General features: G+C 37.6%; 1 protein-coding gene across 1 annotated transcript in view; it reads left to right on the top strand.

Moving 5' to 3' along the window:
- LOC124552186 (calcium-activated potassium channel slowpoke) overlaps nucleotides 1-27722 on the top strand; it is an 881186-nt gene that overhangs the window by 369006 nt on the left and 484458 nt on the right. The window contains exon 12 of the mRNA XM_047126498.1: nucleotides 26828-26983. Coding sequence (XP_046982454.1) covers nucleotides 26828-26983 — 156 coding nt within the window. The remainder of the gene's footprint in view (nucleotides 1-26827; nucleotides 26984-27722) is intronic.

The following is a 27722-nucleotide window of genomic DNA, read 5'->3' as shown; positions in this document are numbered from 1 at the left end:
CAGTAATCTAATAACAGTCTCTTGATTTATTCCATTATCAATATTGTTTGGGGCTGCCCATCTAGGAAGAATACATGTGCTGGCTTCACATGATGGTCTGTCGCACGTGGATGGTGCTGTACATCAAAATCAAACCATTGGGTTTTGTAGAATACTGATTTCCCGTTCCTGAAAAATCGTGGTTCATGTTTCAGTCCCCAGATACTCAAGCCTGGCAGAACGATTATCTGCAAGGAACGGGCTGCGAGATGTATACAGAAACTCTGTCCCCTTCATTCACCGGGATGACTTTCCCACAAGCAAGCGAGTAAGTTTGCACTGGTGTGCAGAAGCCTGAGATGAGCCCCAAATTAGTTATTTCACTATAGAAACTTCCATAACTAACTGATATTTATGCATGTTGGATTTTAATTAACACTAGTACATTTGGAAGCTAATTTTATTGCTATAACACTGTTTGATAAATAATGTGACTCTTTTTCTTGTGTTTTCTTGTGTAAGTGTTTGTTTATTTCAACCTGTGTTCCACTCAGTGTATGGAATACCCAAACATAAGTAGAGTGGTCCAGCACATGATGATTTTTCGAATGCATTATCAAAACTTTTGTGATCTATAGTTGAGTACAGTTTGCAGGAAGTGATCGTTCCAAACCTATCTCAACAAAGAAATAATTTCTACCGGCTGGGGTTAGTATGCTATATTTTGGTGTTACTACTCCCACTATCAGCAGCACCTGTCATTGGTTTCAGGCAAATCATAGAACCCATTCACTTTAAGCATATTCTTGAATATTGAGGATTGTAGGATTAAGAAAATGGTATCACAGAAATTCTTGTTCTTAACTGCATTTCTTCTTAAAATTACAACCAGTGTAACAAATTTTAGTAAAAGGCACATAATAATCATTGAGAAATATGAAGACAGACTTACTTCTATTACATTGTCTTAAATAAGTATTTTTGATTGTGACTTGATTGACTGATTTCTTTGCAACAATGACTGTATAAGAAACATAGTGATCGTCAATTATTCACAAGGCACTCCAGCTACTGTTGAAGTGTGTCAGTTCTCTGAAGGAAAAGTCATTTATAAATGATGGCAAGAAAAATGTAAGAAATTTGTGGAAATTCCTTAAAGAGGAATTGGAATTGTAATCCATGTTGACCATTCTAATTTGTAAACATATGGGTTTCCGTACCCAGATAACAACTGGAAGATGTTGTGTATTTCTATATTAAAAACATCTTCATCAAAACCAATGAAGCCTTACTGTTTTCACAATTTATACAGGTCTGGCATAATAATCATTTCCCTTATTAAATTATGGTACTCAGAGTGTCTTAAATTCACTGCTATATCTGCCTTTTTAATTTTTTTTGTCACCCACCCTCTCTACTTTTCTCATAGAATGCCATGTCCTTGTCACTTATTGTTGATTGTTAATGAATTTATGCATTCATCAAGCTCCATATATTTGGTAAATGGTAGTCACATTGAACCAAAATGACATTTGACATTTCTATATGAAATTTGAGGTTGTTTGCTACAAAATGTCACCATGTACCAGTTCTGTAAGTTATCTCAATATATTTCTGTATCATTCCAATATTCTAAAGTCCTTTTTGACTCACCCTGCATAAAATTTTCACTTTGACTGAACATAATGTTTATGTAGTGTCATTTATACAACAAAAATCAGTAATAAACTGTAATTCAATTTTTGAGGATCAACATATCTAAAATATGAACACACATGCAGAAACAGATATTTTGGATAAGAACATGCCTACAAAATTTAATCTGAGTGTAAAAAGATTTTAAAAATGCAACAACAGGTTTGTGCTCTCTGGCAGTGTTAACCAAACAATTTGATGGTACACTTTCCTGTATAAGTTCATTCACATAAAAAGGGGCAAAAAGTGAAGATGTCCTTCCTCTTTTGTTTATTTGTATGTTTATTGCAACAAATCCACTGTGATGGACAATGCATGGAAATACTGATGAATACTGTACTGGATTTGAACAAACAGTAGAGACATATAAAAGAAGACAACATTTGTAATAAAAATCATATTGGTACCAATAAGACCTCTCAAAACTATATGCTGGAACATATGTTATGAAAATAAGAAGTCTGTTCTTTGATACTCAATGAATAAGAAATACTTGATGTGATGTGAGTGCTAATTCTGCCTGGTCTGATGTAAATTATATAAAATTGGTCCAGACAGCAGATACAGCTCAGTCACATAGTACACTCTTGTCTTTGTAGAAAAGGAAATCACTATCTGTAACAGAAATCTGATTTGTGATGTTTCTGGAAACGGAACTGCAATACTTGGTCACCTAGCTCTGCGCATTGATCACTCATTCTATTGTAGCTAGACAAAATAAGCATAAACAACATGCATCTCAGTCATTTAGGTTCAGCTTGATAATATAAAATCCTTCATCATATTAGGAAACATTTCAAATAAGTTCTTGCTGTAGTGCTTCTAGTTATTTATGTTTTCCTGTGCACAACATGTAACATGCTGACGATTGTACTGCAAATTTTGGTTAATGGGATGTTGAACAAAACTTTATTTTCATATAATGCAACTAATGAATGCCTCATTACCTTTGTGGCCAACAAATCTGACTGCCATGTTGAGAATCTGCATCCAATTGCTGGCACCGCTAAGGGTTTTATCTCAGAGGCTGTCCTGATAGGATTCATTCAACTATGTGATGGCTGGTGACATTTGAGGAGTTATCTGAAAGAGAAGTGACCCTGAAATCAAAACCAGGCATTAACAGTAAGAGAGCAGTGTGAATAATGCAATAATGCCATCCACTGATGCCTTAGTCAAAGTATAATGTGATCTCTGAGTCTGATCTAAGAGTCACAGGCTGTCTTAAAAAAAAAATGAAAATGTATGTGTGATGCTTTAGACTTACATATGTGTACAGATTTTCCTATCTGTAACATTTCTTTTAGGTAACAGTCATAAAACTTCTCTAATACCAGCCACCTTTGAATTTTTCTCATATTTAGAGACTATACCTGCTACACTGAATTCTTATTAATTTTCTTTAAGTGTTCTAGTTTTAAAATTTTTCCTCTTTAGTACTGTCACCGGTATCAAGTTATCTATTCAGAGGCAATATACCAAATGCTCCACAAAATTGTTCCTTCTTCTAATGAGGTTTTTCCATGGACTTCTCACCTGTACTCTATAAGTATCTCTTCATTTCGTGTGCTATCTGTTCATGTAATGTGTAACGTGCTTTTATAGCATCACATTTCAGATGCTTCCATTTTCTTATTGTCATACATTTCCATGTCCACATTTCACTTTCATATATGGCTGTGCTCCAGACATGCAGCATCAAAAAATATAATATGATTGTTAAGTCATCTATTCTGTATGTGATTTGGAGGGCGGGGGGGAGGGGGGGGGGGGGAGGGGGAGGAAGCAGACAGTATTTATTATCTGGTTCTGCCAAAGATCTTTTTCTTCATTGGAGGAGAAGACTGAGGGTCAGTGTGCCTTCTCATGATAATGGAGAATCTCCCTGAAGGATAAGAAGCGTTTCTGACTTTATGAAGATTACATGAACCCTAGCATTACTAGCACATATCCAATAACATGTATTACAAGGGAGGGGGGAGATTTTTATGCCCACCCAAAAAGACTTAAAAAAAGTTTGTTAATTTTTGTTGACTTACATTTACAACATAATTTCTAAAGAGACATTCATGTGTATGTAGGGCTGTGAACCTGAGAATACTGAATACAATATTCATAGTAAGAAATGACATCTGCTACCAAGACTTAAATTTTGGGTTAAGTTTAACTGAAAATTTTAAAATGTTTATGGAATATTTTAAAATGTTTATGGAATCTGGTAGAAGACTACATTAAAAACAATTTTTTTTTTTCAAAAATTTAAAGCGTAAAGTACAGAACCTGGCTAGTCTACAGTATTTTAAAGAATTTAGGATAAAGTACCCCGCTCCTTCTCCCACCCTTGGTATTGTGAGGGTTAATGATGAGGAGGCTGCTAAACTGATCTCCTGTCACTCCAATACTGGTGTGCAATAGTGCCTACTGCAGATGATGAATTGATTAACCAGTCATGCAATGTACTATACCACCTGTAGTACCAGACAGTGTAACTTCTTAGCTACAAGACACCTCTAACCACAAGCTGAAAAATGACACATTTGTCAGTAGTCTTTCACATTCACTGAATAAGTCCACCTGTAACAATTTCTCCCACAATGCCATAGATAAGTCCTCCCTCAGTGTCTTTAAAATTACTACAGTGCTTCACCTATGTGAACTTTTCTGTCAGTTGTGTATTCATTTCTGAAGAGGACCGAATGTAGTGTGGAACTCAACAATTTTGTCTATTATATTTTTAATTTCTGGAGCCTTCTTTAACACTAGACAATCAATGTTATGTTTCAGGCTGAAAGGCTATACATTTCCTTGTATTTGATATGCCTCTACTCATGTCATATATATGGTGCTCTTATTGTTAATTAAGTGTTAGATTCAGTCCAGGAAGGCAATGGATATGGAAATAACTGATTATCTTCTAAAAGTCCTATTGTAAACCCTAATTGTAACAGAATAAATAATATCATCATATATTTGCTGTAAATTCTTCACTTAGGAGTAAATAACAGAGAGGAATTAAAGAATTCAAACCACTGTCATTTTTTCACTCATTATCATTTGCATGTACACTAAAAAAACTCGTTTTGTATAACCAGAAACACAGGACCATGCAGATTTATATGGAAGCAGATAGTGCTTTTTTATTTATTTATTTATTTATTTATTTATTTATTTATTTATTTATTTTAAAAAGGGATAAGTTCCACCTGAAGTTCTGTGGCTAAATCTGAAAGAATACAGGCACAGAAGGTCCAAGCTTTTTATTGCTTAATATGTTAACTATCAATGTTCATTGTGTGCTGTAAATTTTTTTTACCCAGTTGCTAGAAGCAGCTCTGTCATCTACCCTACAAGTTTATTTGAGCTTGAATTATTCTTGTAGTATATCCGTAATGTTACAAAGCTAACAAATATACAAAATTCCATGCATTTGTGGACAAGTATATATTGGAACAATAAAAAGAAGTGTAAATACCCGCTTAGCTGAACATAAAAGAAACTGTCGCTTAGGATACATCGAAAAATCTGCTGTAGCTGAGCATATTTTTCAAGATGGGAACCATGAAATTAAATTTAATGAGACAAGCATTCTAGCACAAACATCCCATTATCATGCATGCATGTATAGAGAAGCAATAGAGATTCATAAACACCATAAATAATAAATAATTCATAAACACCATAAATAATAAATAATTCATAAACACCATAATAAGAAAAGAGGAAGTTTTAAAGTTGGACAAAATATGGATGTTGACGAAGCGCCAGCAGAATGACAATCAATTACTCTTAATCGAGAATGATGACGCCTCCCAAAGATAGGCATACCATCAGCATCGTGTGACAAATGGCGGTGTCCTCTATGCACTCTCTAAATGCGAGAGTACCTGGAGCCTCTGCGGCAGTAGCCAGATGACCTCAGATGATGTCTCCCGCAGATGGAGACAAAACATTAGGTGGAAATTTTGTACATCAACGACGGCCTCTCAGCCCGGAAGTTTTAACTGAGGACAACACCAGCCGTGAAAGCCTACAGTGTATGACTAACAAATATACTCCGCAAATGACATGGCGGAGGGTGAACATTTGTGTCACAGCTGTTTTTGGTGTTTATTGACCTAATCACACAGCAAATGTGCAGATGGCTGCAACAGCCTCATATTGTCAGGCTTCAAGTATTTTACTATCACATGAGATGTGTGGCTGTTCACATATCCACAATGATATTTGCTTTTGAGGGGGCTGGTAATGAATTCCTATACAGCTATGTTCAGAATAAACTTCATATTGTAACTCACAAAGAACAATTATAATTCTTTAATGTTCATTAGACTTGGTAAGCATTTGATTGTTTCCATATGCTGCTGCAAAGGTATCTATATACATAATTGGAATGTACTTGTTGTATATGTGTCTTTAGAATCTGCAAATACTGATGAATAGTACGAATTACTCAGTATCACTGATGATATCTCTTAGCTACGTGATAGAGTTCTGAGATTGGAACATGAGGAATTTGATGGCCTGAACATGTGATGTGGACATACCTCCCCTAATTAATTCTTATGATTCTGTGCAGAATGGATTGGGTCACACAATCATGTTTTATTCCTTTGTCTGCTTATTGTATTCTGAAATGCAGCAGAAATTTTACCTACTCAAGAATGTGCAAGGACTTCATCCAATATAGGTCAAACAGTTTTAGCAATTACCTTCAAAGCTTGATATCAAGTACCAAACCAATGACTGCATCCCTGATTAATGGTCATGCATAAGAATGGCTGTAACTATAATTTGTTATTTAAGCTGACAAATACTGTTGAGTCCTTTTATCTGTGCAACAAAAGTGATATAGAATTGTGAATTGTTTTTACAGTTATCATATACGTTATTCTAATACGACTAACAATGGGGCACAAAAGTCTGCATGAGAAAGACTCCTTGTGGCTACTGGGAAGTGAAGCTTGCAAATTAATTCATAAAGCTGAACACTTGACAACAACTAGCAGGTGCTTTCTGAATCAGAGTCAGTTCCGCTTACCTTGAAATGACAACTTAGTTTGGTCAATGCAGGCATATTGCCCAGTCCTGATTAGCTTCCTTGAAAGCTGGACTAAGATTAATTGGGCGAGGTTGCGGTCCCTTCTGCTGCAGTAACAACATGCTGCTGCTCTTGACAGTACTTTTTCTGTATTGCTTCTGCTGTTGTTAAAAATCTGTTTGTTTTTTGTGCATCATTGCTGCAGTATCAGTGTTTTTCACTTTTGATTCTTGATTAGTTTCAGTAGCGCTGGCTCAGTGGAGCTAATACTTTCAAAAAAAAGCTACAGTTATTCTATACACATGTACAAAGATTTCCATGCCGTTTTTATTTCACAATAATACAAACACAGGCCTAGAATGATTACAGAATATAACTGAGCATAAATAGAAATTGCTAATATGTAATATATTGGCAGCCATAAATATGAATTTGACCATATGTGTTTGCATTGTATGTTTGTGTGTGTGTGTGTGCGTGTGTGTGTGTGTGTGTGTGTGTGTGTGTGTGAGTGTTGAATAATGTTCTGTTACAAAGCGTAATTTGATCATTGGTGCCTTTTTTGCCTTGTGTGATTGCTTTTCTGATGTGATGTACAAAATCTTTGAAGTAATAATTAAACCTAACCAGTAAAAAGTAATGCATTAATAACACTATCCTGGTGACATAATTTGCTTGGTAGATGAAACACATATCCAAGTTATACACGGAGATCAGTACTACTCACCCAGACATCCACATCACACTTGAAACTGAAATATGCAAGAAGATACTCTTCATGGAAATTACCATAGAAAACAAAACCGACCATCACCAGTTCTCAATATAAAGAAAACTCACTAGATATAACTGCCCCATAGCACTAAACAAGACAGCCTCAGCAACCTCCTACGCAGATTGAATGTAATTCCAATGGGTGAAGAACACATAAGAACTGGATGAACTGCCCCAGAAAACGGCTACAGACTAAGCGCCATAGACAAACTGAACCATACAATACAAGCTGAACTGACACACTGATGAGCCAAAGAAACTGGTCCATCTGACTAATATCTTGTAGGCCCCCTACGAGCATGCCGAAGCACTGCAACACGACCTGGCATGGTCTCAACTAATGTCTGAAGTTGTGCTGGAGGGAATCGACACCCTGAATCCTGCAGGGCTGTCCATAAATCCATAAGAGTACAAGGGGGTGAGATCTCTGCTGAACAGCACGTTGCAGGGCATCCCAGGTATGCCCAATAATGTTTAGTCTGGGGAGTTGGGTAGCCAGTGGAATTGTTTAAACTCAGAAGAGTGTTCCTAAAGCTACTCTGCAGCAATTCTGGACATATTGGGTGTCACATTGTCCTGCTGGAATTGCCCAACTCTGTCGGAATGCACAAAGGACATGAATGGATGCAGGTGATCAGACAGGATGCTACATACTTGTCACCTGTCAGATTCATATCTAGACTAGCCTGGGGCCCCTTATCACCTGCACCTGCCCAACACCATTACAGAGGCTCCATCAGCTTGATCAGTCCCCTGCTGACATGCAGGTCCGTGGATTCATGAGGTTGTCTCCATACCTGTACATTTCTATCCACTCGATATAATTTGAAATGAGACTCGTCTGACCAGGCAACATCGTTCCAGTCATCAGCAGTCCAATGTCAGTGTTGATGGGCCCAGGCGAGGCATAAAGCTCTGTGCTGAGCAGTCATCAATGGTACATGAATGGGTCTTCAGGTTCGAGAGCCCACTTCAATGATGTTTCATTGAAGGGTCTGCATGCTGACCTTGTTGGTGGCCCAGGACTGAAATCTGCAGCAATTTGCTGAAGGGTTGCACGTCTGTCACATTGAATGATTCTCTTCAGTCGTCATTGGTCCCGTTCTTGCAGGATCTTTCTCCAGCTGCAGCGATGTCAGAGATTTGATGTTTTACTGGATTCGTGATATTTACAGCACACTAATGAAATGGTTGTACGGGAAAATCCCCACTGCACCGCTACCTTGGAGATGCTGTGTCCCATTGCTTGTGCACCAACCATAACACCACATTCAAACACACTTAAATCTTGAAAATCTGCCATTGTAGCACCAGTATTGATCTAACAAGTGCACCAGGCACATGTTGTCTTATATATGGTGTTGCTAATTGCAGCACCATATTCTTCCTGTTAACATATCTCTGTATTTGAATACACATGCCAGTACCAGTTTCTTTGGTGCTTCAGTGTACAAAACACACATAACAATATTATAGGACAACACCTGTACAATAATACAGCAGAGAATGCACAAAGCACAAAAGATGATGAAATCACAAACTACAGGAATTTGTGGTACACACTGACATTTAATAGCAATATAACCCACATAACGGGAAACATTATGAGAAAACAAGTCATACATGTGGCATATAGAACAAAAAATACAGTACTGAAAAGCACCCAACACTTTGTTAAATAAATTCGCTAAAGCTGGTATAAAGAGTGTCCCAGGAGGAATGGTCAGTATTCAAGGATGTGACAGGAGCAGTCATTTGAAGCAAATAAGTCTAGCTTGAACAGTCCCCTGCTGACATGCAGGTCCATGGATTCATGAGGTTGTCTCCATACCTGTACATGTCTATCCATGGGCTCTAAAATGCATACCTTACGAGATATGAGCACTTGTTCAGTAGAAGAGATGTGTTTCACAGAAGCGAAGACGAACAAGTGCTTGTTGCTGTTCAGGTATGCACTTTAGATCCCATGTTTACTGGACATATTTTTCTTGTTTCAATCCACACTACCACATCTGAAACAATGGAAAACAAAGTGACTGCAGAAGAAGAGATTTGTTTCGCAGTATTGAAAATAAAGAAGTACTCATAGCTCTCAAGGTATGCATTTTGGAGCCACTGTTTACTAGAATTAGAATGATCGTTCTTGTCGTGTCTCTGAATATTGACCATGCATCCTGGGAACCAGACAATTTTGATTCAGTACATGTGGGACAGACATTTAGAAATTTCAGAATAAGATGCACTGGACATTTAAGAGCATTGCAAACACACAGCAGACACTCCACATTTCCTGACCACATCACTGAAAACAGCCACCACACCAATGGCATGGAAATGGACCTCCATATTTTAAAACATAGTAACTATCTGTCTATTTATTAATAATAGAAGAGAATTAACTCATCAAAGCTCTCATACAGGTTGAAAAATCGTCAGTGATAAAACACTGCTCTCGCTCTCAAACAGAACATTAATCAGCACTTTAAGTGAACTATTCAACAACACATAATAAACTCATGTGGTACACACACACACACACACACACACACACACACACACACACACACACACACACACACTTTAAACATGTCTGAATAAGTTCGAACTTAGCGGCTGCCAGTTGAGGGTAAAAAAAGCAGTGAAACAGACAACTGTCAACAGCTTATCTGAAACATAAATGTTCTGTGAAAATGCATGCAAACCACAGCAACATAATAGCATCCAGAATTCAGAAATAAGCACAAGAAAGTGTAAGTAAATGTTATAAATCCACAAGACAGTCTATAAATAGGAAATCACACTGCACACTACACACAACCACTGCGAAGTCATCCATCTCTTAAGACCATCCAAACCCTGCCTAGCAGACCTACTACATTTATCACACCATCAAAACCTACCTCCCATCACGCCACACCACTCAGAGCCTAACCTGACCCACAACACAGCCATACCCTGTCGTCCAGAAGCCTCAGTCCCACAGAAGTATCAGTCCTTTCCAAAGGTCTTAATTTTTGTCTCACACCCAAATTCAATCATCCTAGGCTTGTTACAGAGCTGCTTTCCTTCTCGTGGTCCCTACATTGGAAACACTTTTGTGCCACCAACCCCACCTGTAAGACTCAGTCCAAAACCAATACTTAACACTGTGTGACTCAGTTCACTCCTCCATCGAACAATGATCCACGCCCACTGCTCCCAAATTACCACCTGTTAAATTTCCAGAGCTTTGCAATCTTGTATCTTACCTTACCATCATCCCGCAAATCCCTAAATGTGGAAACCAACCTCAAGTCTAAAGAAAGAATTGTAGTCCACCATCTAAAAACTGATCCTAATACAGGGTGATTCAAAAAGAATACCACAACTTTAAAAATGTGTATTTAATGAAAGAAACATAATATAACCTTCTGTTATACATCATTACAAAGAGTATTTAAAAAGGTTTTTTTTTCACTCAAAAACAAGTTCAGAGATGTTCAATATGGCCCCCTCCAGAAACTCGAGCAATATCAACCCGATACTCCAACTCGTTCCACACTCTCTGTAGCATATCAGGCGTAGCAGTTTGGATAGCTGCTGTTATTTCTCGTTTCAAATCATCAATGGTGGCTGGGAGAGGTTGCCGAAACACCATATCCTTAACATACCCCCATAAGAAAAAATCGCAAGGGGTAAGATCAGGGCTTCTTGGAGGCCAGTGATGAAGTGCTCTGTCACAGGCTGCCTGGCGGCCGATCCATCGCCTCGGATAGTTGACATTCAGGTAGTTACGGACAGATAAGTGCCAATGTGGTGGCGCTCCATCCTGCTGAAATATGAATTGTTGTGCTTCTTGTTCAAGCTGAGGGAACAGCCAATTCTGTAACATCTCCAGATACTGTAGTCCAGTTACAGTAGCACCTTCGAAGAAAAAGGGACCAAAAGCTTTATTGGCTGAAATGGCACAGAAAACGTTCACCTTAGGCGAGTCACGTTCATACTGAGTTGTTTCCCACGGATTCTCAGTGCCCCATATACAGACATTGTGACGGTTGACTTTCCCATTAGTGTGGAAAGTTGCTTCATCACTAAACACAATCTTTGAAACGAAAGATTCATCTGTTTCCACTTGAGCAAGGATAAAATCACAGAAATCGATTCTTTTAATCTTATCAGCTGCAGACAGTCCTTGAACCAATTTCAGACGATAAGGTTTCATAACTAACCTTTTTCATAGGACTCTCCATACAGTTGATTGTGGAATTTGCAGCTCTCTGCTAGCTCTGCGAGTCGATTTTCCTGGGCTGCGAACAAATGCTTGCTGGATGCGTGCTACATTTTCATCACTCGTTCTCGGCCGTCCAGAACTTTTCCCTTTGCACAAACACCCATTCTCTGTAAACTGTTTATACCAACGTTTAATACACCACCTATCAGGAGGTTTAACACCATACTTCGTTCGAAATGCACGCTGAACAACTGTCGTCGATTCACTTCTGCCGTACTCAATAACACAAAAAGCTTTCTGTTGAGCGGTCGCCATCTTAGCATCAACTGACGCTGACGCCTAGTCAACAGCGCCTCAAGCGAACAAATGTACAACTAAATGAAACTTTATAGCTCCCTTAATTCGCCGACAGATAGTGCTTAGCTCTGCCTTTTGTCGTTGCAGAGTTTTAAATTCCTAAAGTTGTGGTATTCTTTTTGAATCACCCTGTGTTATAATCCTTCCTTCTTACAAAAGCTCCACAACTATAGTTGTGAACCACAGAGATCACTTGGCAGGGGCCTCCGCCAGCTGTCGGATATATTCCACCTACAGACCCTGTCACATTGATCCTATTTCAGAACCTCTCCCTAAATCTCCCTCCCATCTCATCCTCACCACTCCCCGCATTTCCACCTTCTACATTCTTCCTAAAATTCATAAACCCAACAGCCCTGAACTCCCCATTGTGGCTGGTTACTGTGCCCCCACTGAGAGTATCTCTGTAGTTGTGGACCAACAAACTTCAGCCTATACCTATAACCTACTTTTGCAATAGAAGATCCAAACATTTCCTCCATTTAATCTCCTCAGCTGTTGTCCCTGTACTACCTGCCCCCACCCCCACCCCAGCTCTGTCGATGTCACCTCCTTTATGCTTACATCCCTAGTGCCAGTGGCCTATCCAGCATTGAACACTACCTTTCCCAATGTGTGCCCGACTCCAAACTTACCACCTCATTTTGGCTACTATGACCAATTATGTCCTCACTCATGATTACTTCTCCTTTAAAGGTATCAGCTATAAACAAATCTGTGATACAGCCATGGTCACCTTCATAGCACCATCCAATCCAGACCTATTCATGGGCCAGAGGAATCCTTCCTGAAATCCACATTCCTCCAGAACCTCAACACCTTCTCCCCCATTCGTTTCTTCTGGATCTCCTCAGCCTAACAAGCTACCTTCCTCAATATCATCCTCTACCATAAGGATGCCTACATTGATATCAAAGGCAGGGCCACCTGTCAAGGCAGCCATGTGATTTACCACATTTTACATGGGAATGGCAACCAACAAGATTTCTGTCCTCATGAACAGCCACCACTAAACTGCAGCCAAGAAATAACTGGACCACCCATATACTGAATATGCTGCACAACACAACGTTCTTCAGTTTAATACTGCTTTACAGCCTGTGCCATCTGGATTCTTCCTAGCAATTATCAGTTTTTCTGAGTTGCACAAGTGGGAACTCTCCATGCAACATATCCATCATTCCTATAATCTGCCTGTCCTCAGTCTTCACTACCTGCCTCTCCAGTTTGTAAGCAAGAGTTTGCAAAAAAGAAAAATGTTGAAGCAGTCATCCCAGCAGTGCTTGAGGGAAAAAGATGAAGCCAGGTGTGGATTGTTTACCATGTTAGTCAAATGATGCCTGTTGCTTGGGTTCTGAATCATACTTGGTTTCTTTTCACAAATGGCAGAGAAGCTGTAATATTTTTTGTATAATTGACTGTAGGCATCTAGCTGTGAGCCAAGTAGAAAGCCTGAATCGGTGCCTTCAGAAATTCTGTGAGAACATGGATTGTGACTCTCTAATCTGTGAAATGCAAACAATGGATTTATACAATAGGTTACTCTAATCATTGATATAGATAGCTCCTAAATACACTATCTGATCAAAAGAATCCAGATAGATACTAGTGGATGTTAATAAGGGGTGAGTCCACCCTTCATCTTTGTGATGGCTTGAATGCTGCTGGGGATGCTTTCGATGATGTATCTGAATGTCTGAGGAGGAATGACAGCCCATTATACCGCAGGAGCAAAAACCAGAGAAGGTAGTGGTGTATGAGGCTAGTGTGTGGAGCAAAGTCAACATATGGCCCGTGCTGCGCCGCTACTGTACACAGTACACAGTGCTAATATGTGTTCATATTCTTCTGCATTTAATGCTCACTTAAGAATAATAAAGGTACTACAACACCACTGCCTCTTTACTTACTGCTATTATCAGCTTACTGCTGGCACTGCACATGGTGGCTGCTTGACAGCTGTAGCCCATTCTTTTTATATACTTGCATACAGTCATTGTGCTAGCTGGACCTGTGGCAGCTGTTTGGAACTCATGGGTGATTTCTTCTGCTGATTTCATATGATTTTTTACATCCACACTTCTCAGTACTCAACAGTCCCTGTCCATCAGTGCATGAGGTGAGCTGGTCTTGACTTAGATTTGATTGTACCTTAACATTTCCACTTCGCAGTCACATCACCAACATTTGATTTGTGCAGTTTTTGAAGGGTTGAAATATCTGTGTTGGATTTGTCTCAGGTGACATGTACTTAATTGACCCATTTTGCTGCTACTTGCTTCTGTACTAACAACACAATATTCCCTTCTACCTTTTATAATGTTGGGTCGACCTGCCATGACATCTAGCGGTCAATTCCACTTTAATTAGGGGCATTCAAATGTCTCAGATCATCAAGATCATCAATTGTCAAGATAAGAAAATGGGTAAGAATATCAAAATATTAGTGATAAAGTGTAAAAGTATGTTGGTAGTCTGAAAAGAAAGAAATGACTCATCTCATTGAAACTACCTTATTTTTCAATGTAGTCTATGTGCACACTAATGTACTTGGTCTAGTGATGTTTCAATGCCATGAGCCGATCTTGGAAATTAGACTCCTCCAGCAAATGAGGTGAACAAAGGGAGAAGTGGCAGTATTTAGTTTCTTAGTTCATATATTTTTGCCATGGAAATGACACTTGTGTGTGGCCACACATTGTCTTAGTGAAAAATTACTTTCTTCCTTACCAAACCTGTCCATTGTTCACATCTCTCTTCCTGTAGTTGGTCCACAAAATTGACACTGTGATCTTTCCGGTCAACTATATTGCCTTTGCTTGCTTTGGTTATGGTGAGTCAACATATTTCCACTGATTTGGTTGTGGTTTTATCTCTGGAGTATAGTAGTGGACTCAAGTTTCATCTGTAGTCATGTACTGGTGCAAAAAACCTTGCTGGTTGCTCTGAAAACAGGTCAGAATTGTTCAAACATTATCATTCTGATGCATTTCTCATGTCATGTCATGGATGCATCTAGCAGATAATTTTCTCATATTAAATTCCACTGTTAAAATGTTATAAGCTTTTCAGATAACAGCCCTACAGCTTCTGCAGTTTCTCGCACTTTCAGTCAATGAACCTCTATGACAATTTTATGCACTATTGCAATAAATTCTGAGGTAGTGGCACATCTTGCCTGACCACTACACTGATTAGAATTTAACTGTCCAGACCAAATTTAAACTCGTTTGTCTACATGGCAGCGGTTGAATATGAAGTATCAGTGTCTCCTGATGTGCTCTAAAAATTGACTTGAATTTCCTTTGCTTTCATACCTTTCTTTGCAAAGTACTTAACCAGTGCTTGTAATTTTTTATTTTTTTTTATTTTTTTTTCATCTCAGCAATTCAGTGTATGGAATCAACAATGGAGAGACATATGCATCAGAGTTCTCTAGCCAGACAATTGACACGCCATAAGTTTACTCAGAAAGAATGAGCTTTATGCAAGAACCTCATTGTACTAATGCTATTATCTGGTGGTGATTGTGGAAACTTTTGAAACTGCTCTTGAATTTGTGAAAAAGTGCAAGAGTCTGAAGAGCAATTAAGAACTGTTGTGGCTCACATAGTACTCAGTAACAGGTGTTGTCTGCAGATAGTAACAGAATCTTGAGAGCAAACCTCAGTGCGTATTGGAAAGTTAAATTCTGTGGAAGTTAAATTAACAGAGGTTAAAATGGAATGACTCAACATATGGCGGAGATGCTGAGTTGCTGATAGGTGCAACAATAGGACCATCAGAAAGTAAACTATCGGCCAACAAGGCCTTCATCGGAAACAGAAACACAACGCACACACACATGCACACGCACACTCACGCAAACACAACTCACACTCGCATGATCACAGCCTCTGGATGCTGAGTGTGAGGTATCTAAATGTTTCGCTGCTCATGAGTATTTATGAGAAACACAGAAAGTCACACTTCCTTGCAGACATTTTCAAACCATATTAATACTGGGGACTAGGAATCATCGTAAAATAATGAATCTGAATCTATGTTAGTCAGGGTTAAAGGTATTGACAATTGTAAAAAAATTAAACGTATGGGTGATCTCACCCATTACTATAGAAATTAAACAAATTAATCCCTTTTGTTTATCTTTATCAAAAAACTACAAATTGTTTACTTTATTAATGAGCACATAGCATTAGCCACATGGGATTTTCTCCATGTGAACATTGACTTCAGTGATTACGCAACTGCTTATTGCTCTGTGTTTAAAAACAGACACCTGAACGCGCATGGTGCTAGAGTGAATACAGCTTGCATAAGGGATAACACCCAGACACTGGACTTAGAAAATTTCTGGTCCACAGCGTCAATCAAGGACCTGTAGGTGTACATCAAGAACCAGGGGCTCAAAGATGCAACAGTTTTGTCTGTATAAGTAATCATTTTGTTAAGAAGGAATCATTTTGTTAAGAAGGTGTTAGTCTTTGTACAGCCGCTCGAGCAACAGCATTGGACCACTTACACAGAAGATTCCACTATATTATAGGAGGAGAAGGCGTACCTGCCTTACAGTCTATAAAGCAATAGACAATATTTCTATTAATACTGAGAACTATGTAGGTGCACAAGTCATCCTGCATGGTCCACCAGTGTTCTGTGGTGGAAGTTGGAACTTTACCCCTAGCAACAATGATACCATGCATCTGCATGTTGTACCTATTATCTGTCTCATGGGCTGGTACTAAGACTGTAAATCAAGCAAGTTTTCTATAGAGGATGAAACAAATAAAATTACACAAACAAGACTGCAGAATGTATCAGTTACTGAAAATGCAATTGCCATATTCTGCCTCTTTAATAATAATTGAACAGTACAGCTCATCTGCGAAATGAATCTTCATTATAATGATATCACATTTTTCATGCCTGGTAATTTCTTTTAAATTGTAACACTATTTATGATAGAGAGATACAAGCTCTTTTTTTTTCAAATTGAGTACTGTACCAATTGCAATAAAATAAGTAATAAATCATGTTGAAGTATGTTAGTAAGAGTTACAGAATTTTTTATAGGTTTCTAAGAAAGGATTTAAGTTACAGATTTTTCATAATTTTGCAAAATTGATACAAAGAACATGCATTAGAAAAGTAAAGACTTTTATATGTACAACAGCAGATGAAGAATCTTGTGTTCTGTAAATTTGTTCATGAGATTAAGAGAGGAACTGCAGTATTTGTTGCCTTCTTTCTTTGTAGAGTGAGCTTATTTGCCATCAGAACTAACATGATAATATGAAATTGGATAGATGAAACATCTACTCACCTAGTGGCAGTAGGGGAACACACATACAAAGGAATTAAAATTTTCAAGCCTTTGGAGCCAGTGGCTCCTTCTGGCAGAAGGACTGAAGGGAAGGGGTGTGAAGGAAAAGGACTGGTGAGGTTTAAGAAATGGGGGGGAAATGAAATGAGCATATGGCATCATCTGCCAGGAGGCCCCATTCAGGGAAGTTCAGCCGCCAAATGCAAGTCTTATTTCAGTTGACGCCACATTGGGCGATTTGCGCACTGGTGATGAGGAATAAATGATGATGATGAGGACAACACAACACCTAGTCCACGAACAGATAAAATCTCTAACCCGGCCGGGAATCAAACCCGGGCCCACTTGCATGGGAGGCGAGCATGTTGCCACCCAGATAAGCAGGCGGACAGAAATGGGGGAGAGTTCAGAAAAGTGGTCCAGAACCCTAGGCCAGGGAGACCTACCAAATGGGATGAGAAGGAAAGACTGCAACCTGACAAGATTTGAAAACCTGAAAGTGTAAAGATGGCAGATAAGGTAATATGCAAGACAGAGTTCACTGCCAAAGCATCGTGCACAAAATCATAAGAAAACACAGCAAAGTGGATTATATGTGATGAAGGTAGGAGGGACAAGGGGTGTGAGGAAAAAATAGACAGGCCTGAAAATGAAAGAAATACAAAACTAAAAGGGATTGCAGAAAGGAGGATTAGTTACTGTGAAGAAATGCTGAGCCTGAAGAAATTAATGTAAATTAAGTCCAGGTGGTTGGTTAGAACCAAGGACATATTGCAATGCTAGACTTCACTTCAAAAAGCTATCCCATCTTCTCCTAAACTACCTAAACAGTGGTACTTCTGTTCCTGTAGACTTTCCTGAACTCTTCTCATTTCTTAAACCTCACCAGTCCTTTTCACTCACACCTCTTCCCCTTCAATCCTTTTGCCAGAGGAAGGAGCCACTGGCTCCAAAAGCTTGCAGATTTTAATAGCTTTATATGTATGTTGTTCTGCCACTACTTGGAGAGTAGATTTTTTTTGTCTATCCAATTAGATTATACTTTCAAAAAATTGTTATTTTTGTTGAACTCACGTGATACATCAACAAGGTGCACTCTATGAACAATCTGTTAGGTTAGGTAGCATGTTAGGATAAATGGGCTCGTCTTTGACATTAATAAAGGAGCTGTCCTGCAAGCAATTCTTGCAGATTATTTCAATCACACTATAACTCCCAATTGTTAGTAACATATAGGGATCTGAAAAACTATGACAATGCAGGTGTTAAGGGATTGATCTGTTTGACTGAAATGAAGGAAAACCATGAATGTAATTGTATATGTTAATTAAAATCCAACTTTTATGCTATTAATATCATGTAACAACCAATGAAATCCTATATTTTATTATATAATTTTACATTTTTCCACTGGATAGACATTGCATGTGCTCACTGTTAGACAGCTTCTTGTTTATTTGACAGTGTGGAAGCCAAATAAAATAAATTTCCATTGAAGCATTAAAATAATTTCGTATAATTCTAATTATAACATCACAGGTTTCTGTATGTAGCTAGTGATTGCAGTTATGATGGCAATAATACACTTTATAAGAGATGTCAGTCTTAATCTCTGGAGGAAATTTTATTTTAAGATGGTGCTAAAAGATAAATTACTCACTTTCTCCTGTCATTAAGAAAGCTATGGGAAGAATGGTGCTGCAAGAACAATGCATGTTGTGTATTGCTGAAGATCTTGGTGCACCGAAGTTACCATCATCAGTATTTAATTATTTTCTGTGTCAGTGATCATAATGGGAAAATATGATGGTGGATCACCTCCATCAAACCATGTAAATGCCATTGTAATTTGGAAGAAACTCCAGTGAGCAGTGTAGAAAAATATTATTGCTCCTAGTAAATGACTGCATTTAATTAGTGCACTGAGAGAGAGAGAGAGAGAGAGAGAGAGAAAACTTTGAATTGCAAATTTCCAAATAAAATGACTTAGAGGTTACTCATTCTTGCTTAAAAGTTAACTTTTTTCATACTTTCTTTTCAAATAATATGGTACTGAGACTGCTTTCAGTTTTTTTTCACACTTCAATTTATAAATAACTTTTCTTTAGTAATTGATGACAAAGTAATGTGATCTACTGTAGAAATATTTTCTGTTAAGTAACTGTGATCTATGTGGAACCTTGTTTTGTTTGGCATCCGTTCAACATCATAGCTTACTTTGATTTATTATAAAATGCATGTTTCATAGCGAGAATGTATTGTGCCTCTTTAGTGCTTTCAATTGTTTGAATTTTTCTGGAATTAGTTGGAAGTTCTGTGTGGATTCTTTATTACTGAAATTACTTTGAATAAAATGTAGTCACAAATAATTAGCTAATGTTTCTGGCTGTTCATACAAGTTCAGTGGTGGCATTATGTGTCAAGTGAGTATTTAAAGAAGCTCCAAGTGCAAAGAAAATTTTGTCATTCCCTCCTGAAAATTGTGTTTCATGGACAAAACATCTAAAATAATTTTTTCTACTTTCTCATTTAATTTCATTGTGTTCGACAATAGAAATTGTCCAGAGATGATGCTGTTAAAATGTTTGTTAATGGTAGTTTCATTGTGGAAATTATTGAAAACTGCTTAATAATGTATTGAATATTGCATAATATTTAACTAATGTATTTATATACAGCAGGTATAAATGTGAACAGAGAGAAAGAGAACATTATTAAACAGGAATGCATGCCATATTATAGGTTTTTCCTGCCAACCAACATTTAAAATCAAATTAAAACATTTCACATCATTACAAAATGCCATATTCATAATGTATGGAACAAGTATTAATTTAATGTGATGTAATATAATTAAATGTCTTTGTGTCCCACCAGAATACATACATATCTTTTTTGTTGAATTCATATTGCTTAAATTTTGCCATCTTCACCCTTTCTGTAGGCCAATTCTGTCTTCAAATATTTAACTTTCATCTTCATTTTTTCTCAATATTTTATTTCTTACTTCTCAGTTTGTTCATTTGTGGTGCTTGCCTGTTCCCTCAAATTGTCATTATATTGGAGCAGGTTTCACTGACTGATGATTTTGCAATCTCTGTTAAGTAAAATACTACTTCTTAAAGATGCTGCAAAAACTATATTATTTTGAATGAAATCTATTACTTCAATTTAAATTTTGCTTCAAATTTTATGCTTGTTGCTGCAGCCTTCCCCATAGATACTACCTGTACATCACAACCTTCCTAGAACAAAAAATTAAAAAAATTAAAATAAATAAAATGAAATACAAAAATACTAATTTGGGTTCCATTTCCATGACCTTCTCCAGTTACTGCTTTCTTGTGTCATATGGAGAACAATTCAGTTTGGAAAGGCTGCAGCTGTTCCATGTATTAACTGTAGAATGATTATCTGAAGGCAAGTAAAATAGAACTTAGGAAGAATACACAGCAAGCAGTTTTTATAAGAGGATGGGGGGGGGGGGGGGGCGGGATAGACATGGGGGAGAGGTTATTAAAGACTGGTGTCTAATGAGAATTTATGAAGCTTGGTGTAAGCATATGGAGTAGCTAGGAGAGGCTGTTGCTTTTCAGTAAATAAGTTCATCTATTTTTATTCTGTAACATCCTTCAATCACCTATCGCAAGTTTATAGTTAAGGATGAAAATAACACAACTTTGTTTTGTTCCACTAATTATTGTATCTTTACTGACTGATACTCTTAGGTTTAGAACAGTTATTGCCTATTGTGTTGTCTACGTTCATTTTCATAAATTCACTTGCTTGCTACTTTAAAATATTTTGAAATGAATCCATGCATACAATGCAATTCATAAGGAAATGCATTAATGAAAAAGTGTGTTTGATAGCTCAAGAGCATATATGAAAAGCAGTCACATATTTTAAATCTAACATGTGTAAATGTATTTGTGGCAGCATTTAAAAATGTTATGAAATACATGTCTACCATGATAAAATGACAATTACAATTACTTTTCTGTCTTCAACTGATGAAGCTTACATTAGCATGGAGACAGCTATAGAAATAACATGATTTATTAAGATGGATGCTGACTTAGATAAGTTAAAACAAATCATTAGAAATAACAAGAAGTGAACAATGGATAAGAGAAGACCTGAAATAATAAAAATAAATAATATTTGCAAAACAAATTTGGTTTATCATGGTAGTTATGCAAAAATATTTTTCTACAAAAAAAGAAAATCTCTTTTTATTATTATTATTATTGTCGGACATTTAGTCATTGACACACACACACACAAACAAGACTGAAAACTTAATTAGGTCAAAAAATAAAATGTGTGTCTGTCAATGACTCAGTGCCTTTACTATTCAGCAAGTTGTTACCTTTGCTCCTAAATTATTTACATTCTGCCAGAATTTTAGTTTAGTGGCTTCCTCACATCCCATGCATTTTGGATCTCCCTTCTCTGATCCCACCTCCACAGTATTAGAGTTCTGGACTACAAAGATAAGAGTTACCTGTGCGACACACCCTTTGTTCCTTTAATCCTTCTTGCCACCTATCTCCACTAACCCACTGCACCCATATCCTCTATCAAATAGTCTCCACTTCTTCTGTCCTGCACACCTCCCAATCCATTCCTCCATGTCATTGTCATCAGACTACAGTCTAACTCACCAGCTCTGGTGTCTGTGTGTTGCATCCCCATCCTGTACACCTGCCACCTTGTCTTGCCACATTCATTTTCTTCACACCACTACTGCCTCTTACTGATCTTCTGGTCACCCCTCCCCAATTTGCTCCTGCCTCATTTCACCCTCTAATGTGCGTGTGTGTGGCATGTGTGTGTGTGCACATGGGCATGCGTGTGTTATAGTGTGTGTGTGTGTGTGTGTGTGTGTGTGTGTGTGTGTGTGTATAGGTACATCCGCAAACCTGTGCACACACTCATATTTTTGTGTCCTCTAGCTCTTTAAATGGTTCATACAAAAGCTAGCAAACTTTTCTAATTTTTTAATTTTTTTTTAATGTGCCTGTCGTAAACTCTATGCTTCTACTATTCAGTGAGTTCTCTCTTTTACTCCTTAGTTACACAACATTTATATATATAGTGTATTAACTGCCATTCTTTGAGCAGTGCACAGATTATCTGCATATAATCATGCATTTTTTTAAATAATTTTCTATCAGAGTGACCTCCCTGAACACAACTGAGTCATACAGAAACAGCCTCAGAGAATTGCAAACACTGCCTGCCATACACATATTTTTTTCATTAATTAGGGTATATTTAGTTCCATACATCACAGTTAAGGTTAAGGAGTTCACTATTGTGGATACAGTTGATTAGATTCTTTGGTATTAGTTATTGTTTATGCGAAAATGTGAAACACTTTGTTGACACAGCTAATTGAAAGGGACAAACAATTTTTGTCATTTTTGCACAATGATCTTGATCTGATATCATCTAAATATCGTCAAAAACCACTGAGCTATGGAAAAGTGAGCACTGGACTCTGATTATTGGATGAGTTTGCTTTATTTAATTGTTGTCCTTAGCCCATTGCTATAATGTGAAACATCAAGAGGGTGGTACAATCACTAGAGAAGCAGTCAATTCTTCTTACCAGGAAATTTTCAGTGGAGTTTATTACCTGTTCTTATATCTGTACTTATTCATTTTAATAGGTCACAGAGTGTATCACAGATTTTCTGAAAGTGGGGAACTTTGCACATGTCTGAGCTCCCTTGCTTTGTATGTCGTAAACAGATGTAACACATGGCATGATGAAGGCCAGTTACAAAAATGACCAAAATGTTGTTTTGTCACTTTAGAGCAAGTTGAGTTTCATATGATTAGTGCTCAGCAAATCCACACTGATTATTAGAAAGAAGTTGGTAAGTTAGTAAAAGTTCCATCATGTATGAGCACAAAATATGTTTTGTAAATGAAGGCTATGATACCTCCTAAACTGTCTTATTTATCAAGTGAGTGAGGGTTTTAAAATTGTTTTTGTTTTCAAACCATTTGATACACCCACTGTTTTTATTTCCAGTGTCTCAGCTAGCCTGGCCAGGGCCATAAATACAGAGGAGTCACATATTATATTATAAATACTTCTATAGTTCACATGCTATGTGTACTAAACAACTGACATTCTACTTTTGGGATGTTTGTTTTATTATCTTTATTTGTTTAAATGAAGAGAGAGATTATGTTAACCATAATTAAGAGTCTTGCACCATGTTGCATGAGAAAAAGATCTGTAACATCTATAGAATTAGTGACAAATTGAATAAATATGCCCATACAGGCTCATCTAATTCACTGTCATTGACATCCCTCTAAAAGCTCTACAATCTCTTTTTCACCAAGGACTGTGCATGAAAAACTAGCCATTTCAAACCTACTAACTTGAACATAATAATTACAACCTTTCTCTCAACACAAATGCTACAGTTTGACACCATGTTAACACAGGCTTCCCTAAACAGCAATATTATACAGCATTGATGCCTAGTACAGTTAGATTTGGGAATGTAGCATGCAAGAACTATGAAAAATCATGTCAAATGAAGCCTGACATCAGAGTGAAAACAAAATTTGTAGTGTTGAGCACTACCTTTCATTGGACTGGAAAGGGTTAATTTATGTAACTAACTGACACCACTGAGACAGATCTGAAGCTGCTAACTTTCTGAATTGGTAGCAATAACCGTAATATTGATTTTTAACCATCATTATGGAAACCAGCACCACTCCTTCATATAACATGTTATAGGTATGTTCACACTCGAAAATAATGGTGGAATTCCTACATTTAATGATTTTTCAGATTGTGATTCCCAGCTGCTAATCTTAATATTATGCTGCTTCATTTAAAAATAACAGTTAATGATAAACTACATGGGGAATAAATGAAAAGCAGCCATCCAATTCAAGGATCGTTTGAGAAATACAGACTGTAGAAACATACACAGTTCACCAGGAATACATTAAAAATGTATTGTTGCTACAAAATTTTTGTTGTTCAAACCTGATGATCAAGCATATTAAGCCCATCTCTGTAGCTCAGTGGTCAACATGTGTGAGTACCATATGGAGGACCTGGATTTGATTCTCTGTGCTGCCAGGGACTTCTCCTAGAACAGGGACCATGCAACCATGTGATGCCAACAGAGAAGCTGCGTGAATGAAAAATATTGATTCCAAGGTCTTGAAAGCAGGCAACAGCCAGGAGAGTGATGTGCTGACCACATGCCCCTCCTTACCACTGCCTCTGATAGCAACAGCTATTCAGCATCATGTGGTCCTCTGGACCTGATTATGGAGGCTTTTTTTCTTTTTTTCCCCCAGACTTATTGATCTCTGAATTACTGGTTTACTGTGTACATCAGTAAGTCTTGCAACACTAAGATAAAAATTTACTTAACACTGAGGAGCACAAGTGATTAAATAGTAAATCAGTTTACATTTATAAAATTGTAAACAAAGATGTGAGAGGACAGGAGTGATATTCCAATTGTCATGAGAACATCCAAGTTTAAATTACTCTTGGATTCCCTGAATCACTTAAGACAATTGGCAGAATTCCTTAGCCCATGGCCCATTTCCTTACCTTTCCTTATCCTGTCTGAACTTTTGTTTCATCTCTAATGATCTCATTGTTGATGGGCTAGTAAATCCTAATATATCCTCCTGTTTTATTTTCACCTTAACAGAAGAGATATTAGCTCCATAGGCTATTAACACATTTTACATTTTAAAATGCAAGGAGATGAAAAGAGAGGGATAGATGCTACTCACCACATAGAGGAGGTATTGAGTGACATACACAAGGAAAAAGATTACTAGACATTTCCAGCTGTTAGACTAAGTCCTTCATTAGATGTAGGCAACTCACACACATTCACGTAAGCACAACTGATTGACACATGGTGATGGTCATCTCCAGATGCTGAAGCCGGACTGCATCTGTGTCTGAGTTGAGCAGCTTTGGAGGGATGGGGATGGGGAGGAGGAGAGGGAGGGAAGGGTATGGCAGGGTTGAATTGGGCTAAGACACTAGTGCTGCCTATGGGAGTGTGTAGAGTCATGATGGGGACAGGAAAGTGAGCTGCTAGGTACAGCTCTGGGTGGCTGATTTGTGGTGGTGGTAGTGGTGGTTGTGCCTCCCAGTGATGCATCCCTCATTCTTGTAATGTCCCAGCCTCAATCTTCATTGGTTCCCCACCTCCACCTGCATATCCCCTTCGCTGCCCCTGCTTCAGCCCTACACATGCTTTCTATCCTGCCAGAGCACGTGCATAGTCCTGTCCCCTTCTGTATTCTCCCCTTTGCCCCCAGCCCCCAAACACAGCCTCTTGTACTGTGTGTAGCACACTGTCCTGTCCCCACCACATCCCTGCATGCTCCTTCACACAGCACTATCATCTTCCCCAACCCTGCCCTGCTATTAACCCCCCCCCCCTCCCCCCCACACCTCCTCTGTACTTCTGCTACCAACCATGCCAAAGTTTCTCACCTCAGACATTGTCACAGTTGGGTGGAACTCACATACTGGAGGACACTGTCGTCTCCAGATGTCACCTGGAGGCAACAGTGTCTGTATGAGAGTTGTGCTTGTGTGAATGTTTGAAAGTACAAAGAGAGTCACTGATATTGCACATTGTAACTTTCAATAAGTTACAAATTGCCTTCTGCAAATCAAAGAGTGCTTATAATATTTGCAAGTGACAGTAGATGAGTGTAGACAAAAGGTAGAAAACATTTTTGTTACAGAATGGAGAGATTTTATCTTTGGTAACCTTCATAATAACAGACCTGTTAGCAATATCTCTTACTGTTGGCTTTGAAGAAGCAGTAACTTAATACTGGAACTATTACACTGAAGATATGGTACTATTTCAAGTGGCCTTAAATGTAATTTCATCACAGCTGCAATAGACTCTCCCCAAACTGTTATTTGTTCTCATATGCTTTCCCCATGTGTGATTTATGCCAGCTTAATGACATCTAGTACCTGGTCCATGTCATGTTCTCATTGGTTGCATGTCTTCTTCTTCTTCTTTATATTAAGGTGAATAAATAAATAAATAAAAACTTTTTTCTATAGATAAATGAGATCAGAAGAGATGAAACAGTGAAGAAAAAGGTTTTCCTCCTTTCATGTAAAGTCATGATAAAAGATTTTTTAATGTAAATCAACCATTCTTTTAGATAAGTAGTGCAAAAATGAAGAGAAATGATCTCATATTGCTGCTTCTTTTAAAACATGGTTAACAGTGCTCAGTCAGTTCCACAGTATTATTTTTCCCAGTATCAAGATAGTCTTCTAAATTTAAATATATTTTGTCAAATTTAATCTGCAACAGTAGTGTCATTAATATATATCATCTTACTAACTTAACATAAATCTCATCGTACTGATAAAATATTTTTGATTAATATTTGAATACAGGCTCTGCTTCACAAAATTAAAACTACTCCTGTTAGCAATTGAAATAAAAGGGGAAGATGGTGCTGATAGCAAGATATCCATAAATCCACGCGGGGTGAAAATACAAGCAAACACACAAGGATTCTTCATTGCTCAATCAGCTGATGAAGTGAAACGGTAAGTTTTCGTGTGTACATGTAAATTTAGGCTTAATAAAGTCTTATATTATAAACACTGCATATAAATCATATAAATTTGTACTTAACAGATAACAGCAGTATTGATATAGACTAGTGTAGGAAACATTTAGTAATGGTACCTCTAGAGAGTTGTATTAATTTTATAAGTTGTCAACGATAAATTTAGAACTACTCCTATGCAAAAGGATGACAGTTCTTTCACTTGTGGAATTGATCTTTATATGATTTCCCTTTGTTGATAACTGCCATAATTTATCAAGGACACTAATTAGTTTGTTGACTGCCTGAGATCTCTCTCTATTTCACATCCAACTACTACCCTTCTTGCCACTATTTATACCATGTTACTTTGAACGAATGTTCCTCAGGTACATGGCCTTTCTGCTACTGAACAATACCTTATCCAGGATCACTCTGTTTGCAAGTTCAAGAAATTATTTCTATTCACTCTTGACAGCTTCATAGAGGCTACCTAGATTGTGAGATGAAGAGTTACAAAAAGATCAGTTGTACAACAATGGGGACTAAGATATTCTTTCCTATAGAAAATCCCCTCATACATTCAGATTCATCAATGACATATTTACACCATACACTTATGTAATTAACTAACACATATTATTTACTGAAAATGTAGATACTGGTAGAAGCTGATCTTAGGAGAGACCAGTTTTTGATTTGGAGAAATGTGTGAATAGATTAGACAATACAAAGCC

The sequence above is a fragment of the Schistocerca americana genome, chromosome 1 (genome assembly GCF_021461395.2).
Source record: "Schistocerca americana isolate TAMUIC-IGC-003095 chromosome 1, iqSchAmer2.1, whole genome shotgun sequence".
Classification (NCBI taxonomy): domain Eukaryota; kingdom Metazoa; phylum Arthropoda; class Insecta; order Orthoptera; family Acrididae; genus Schistocerca; species Schistocerca americana.
This window is presented reverse-complemented; position numbering and strand designations above follow the sequence as displayed.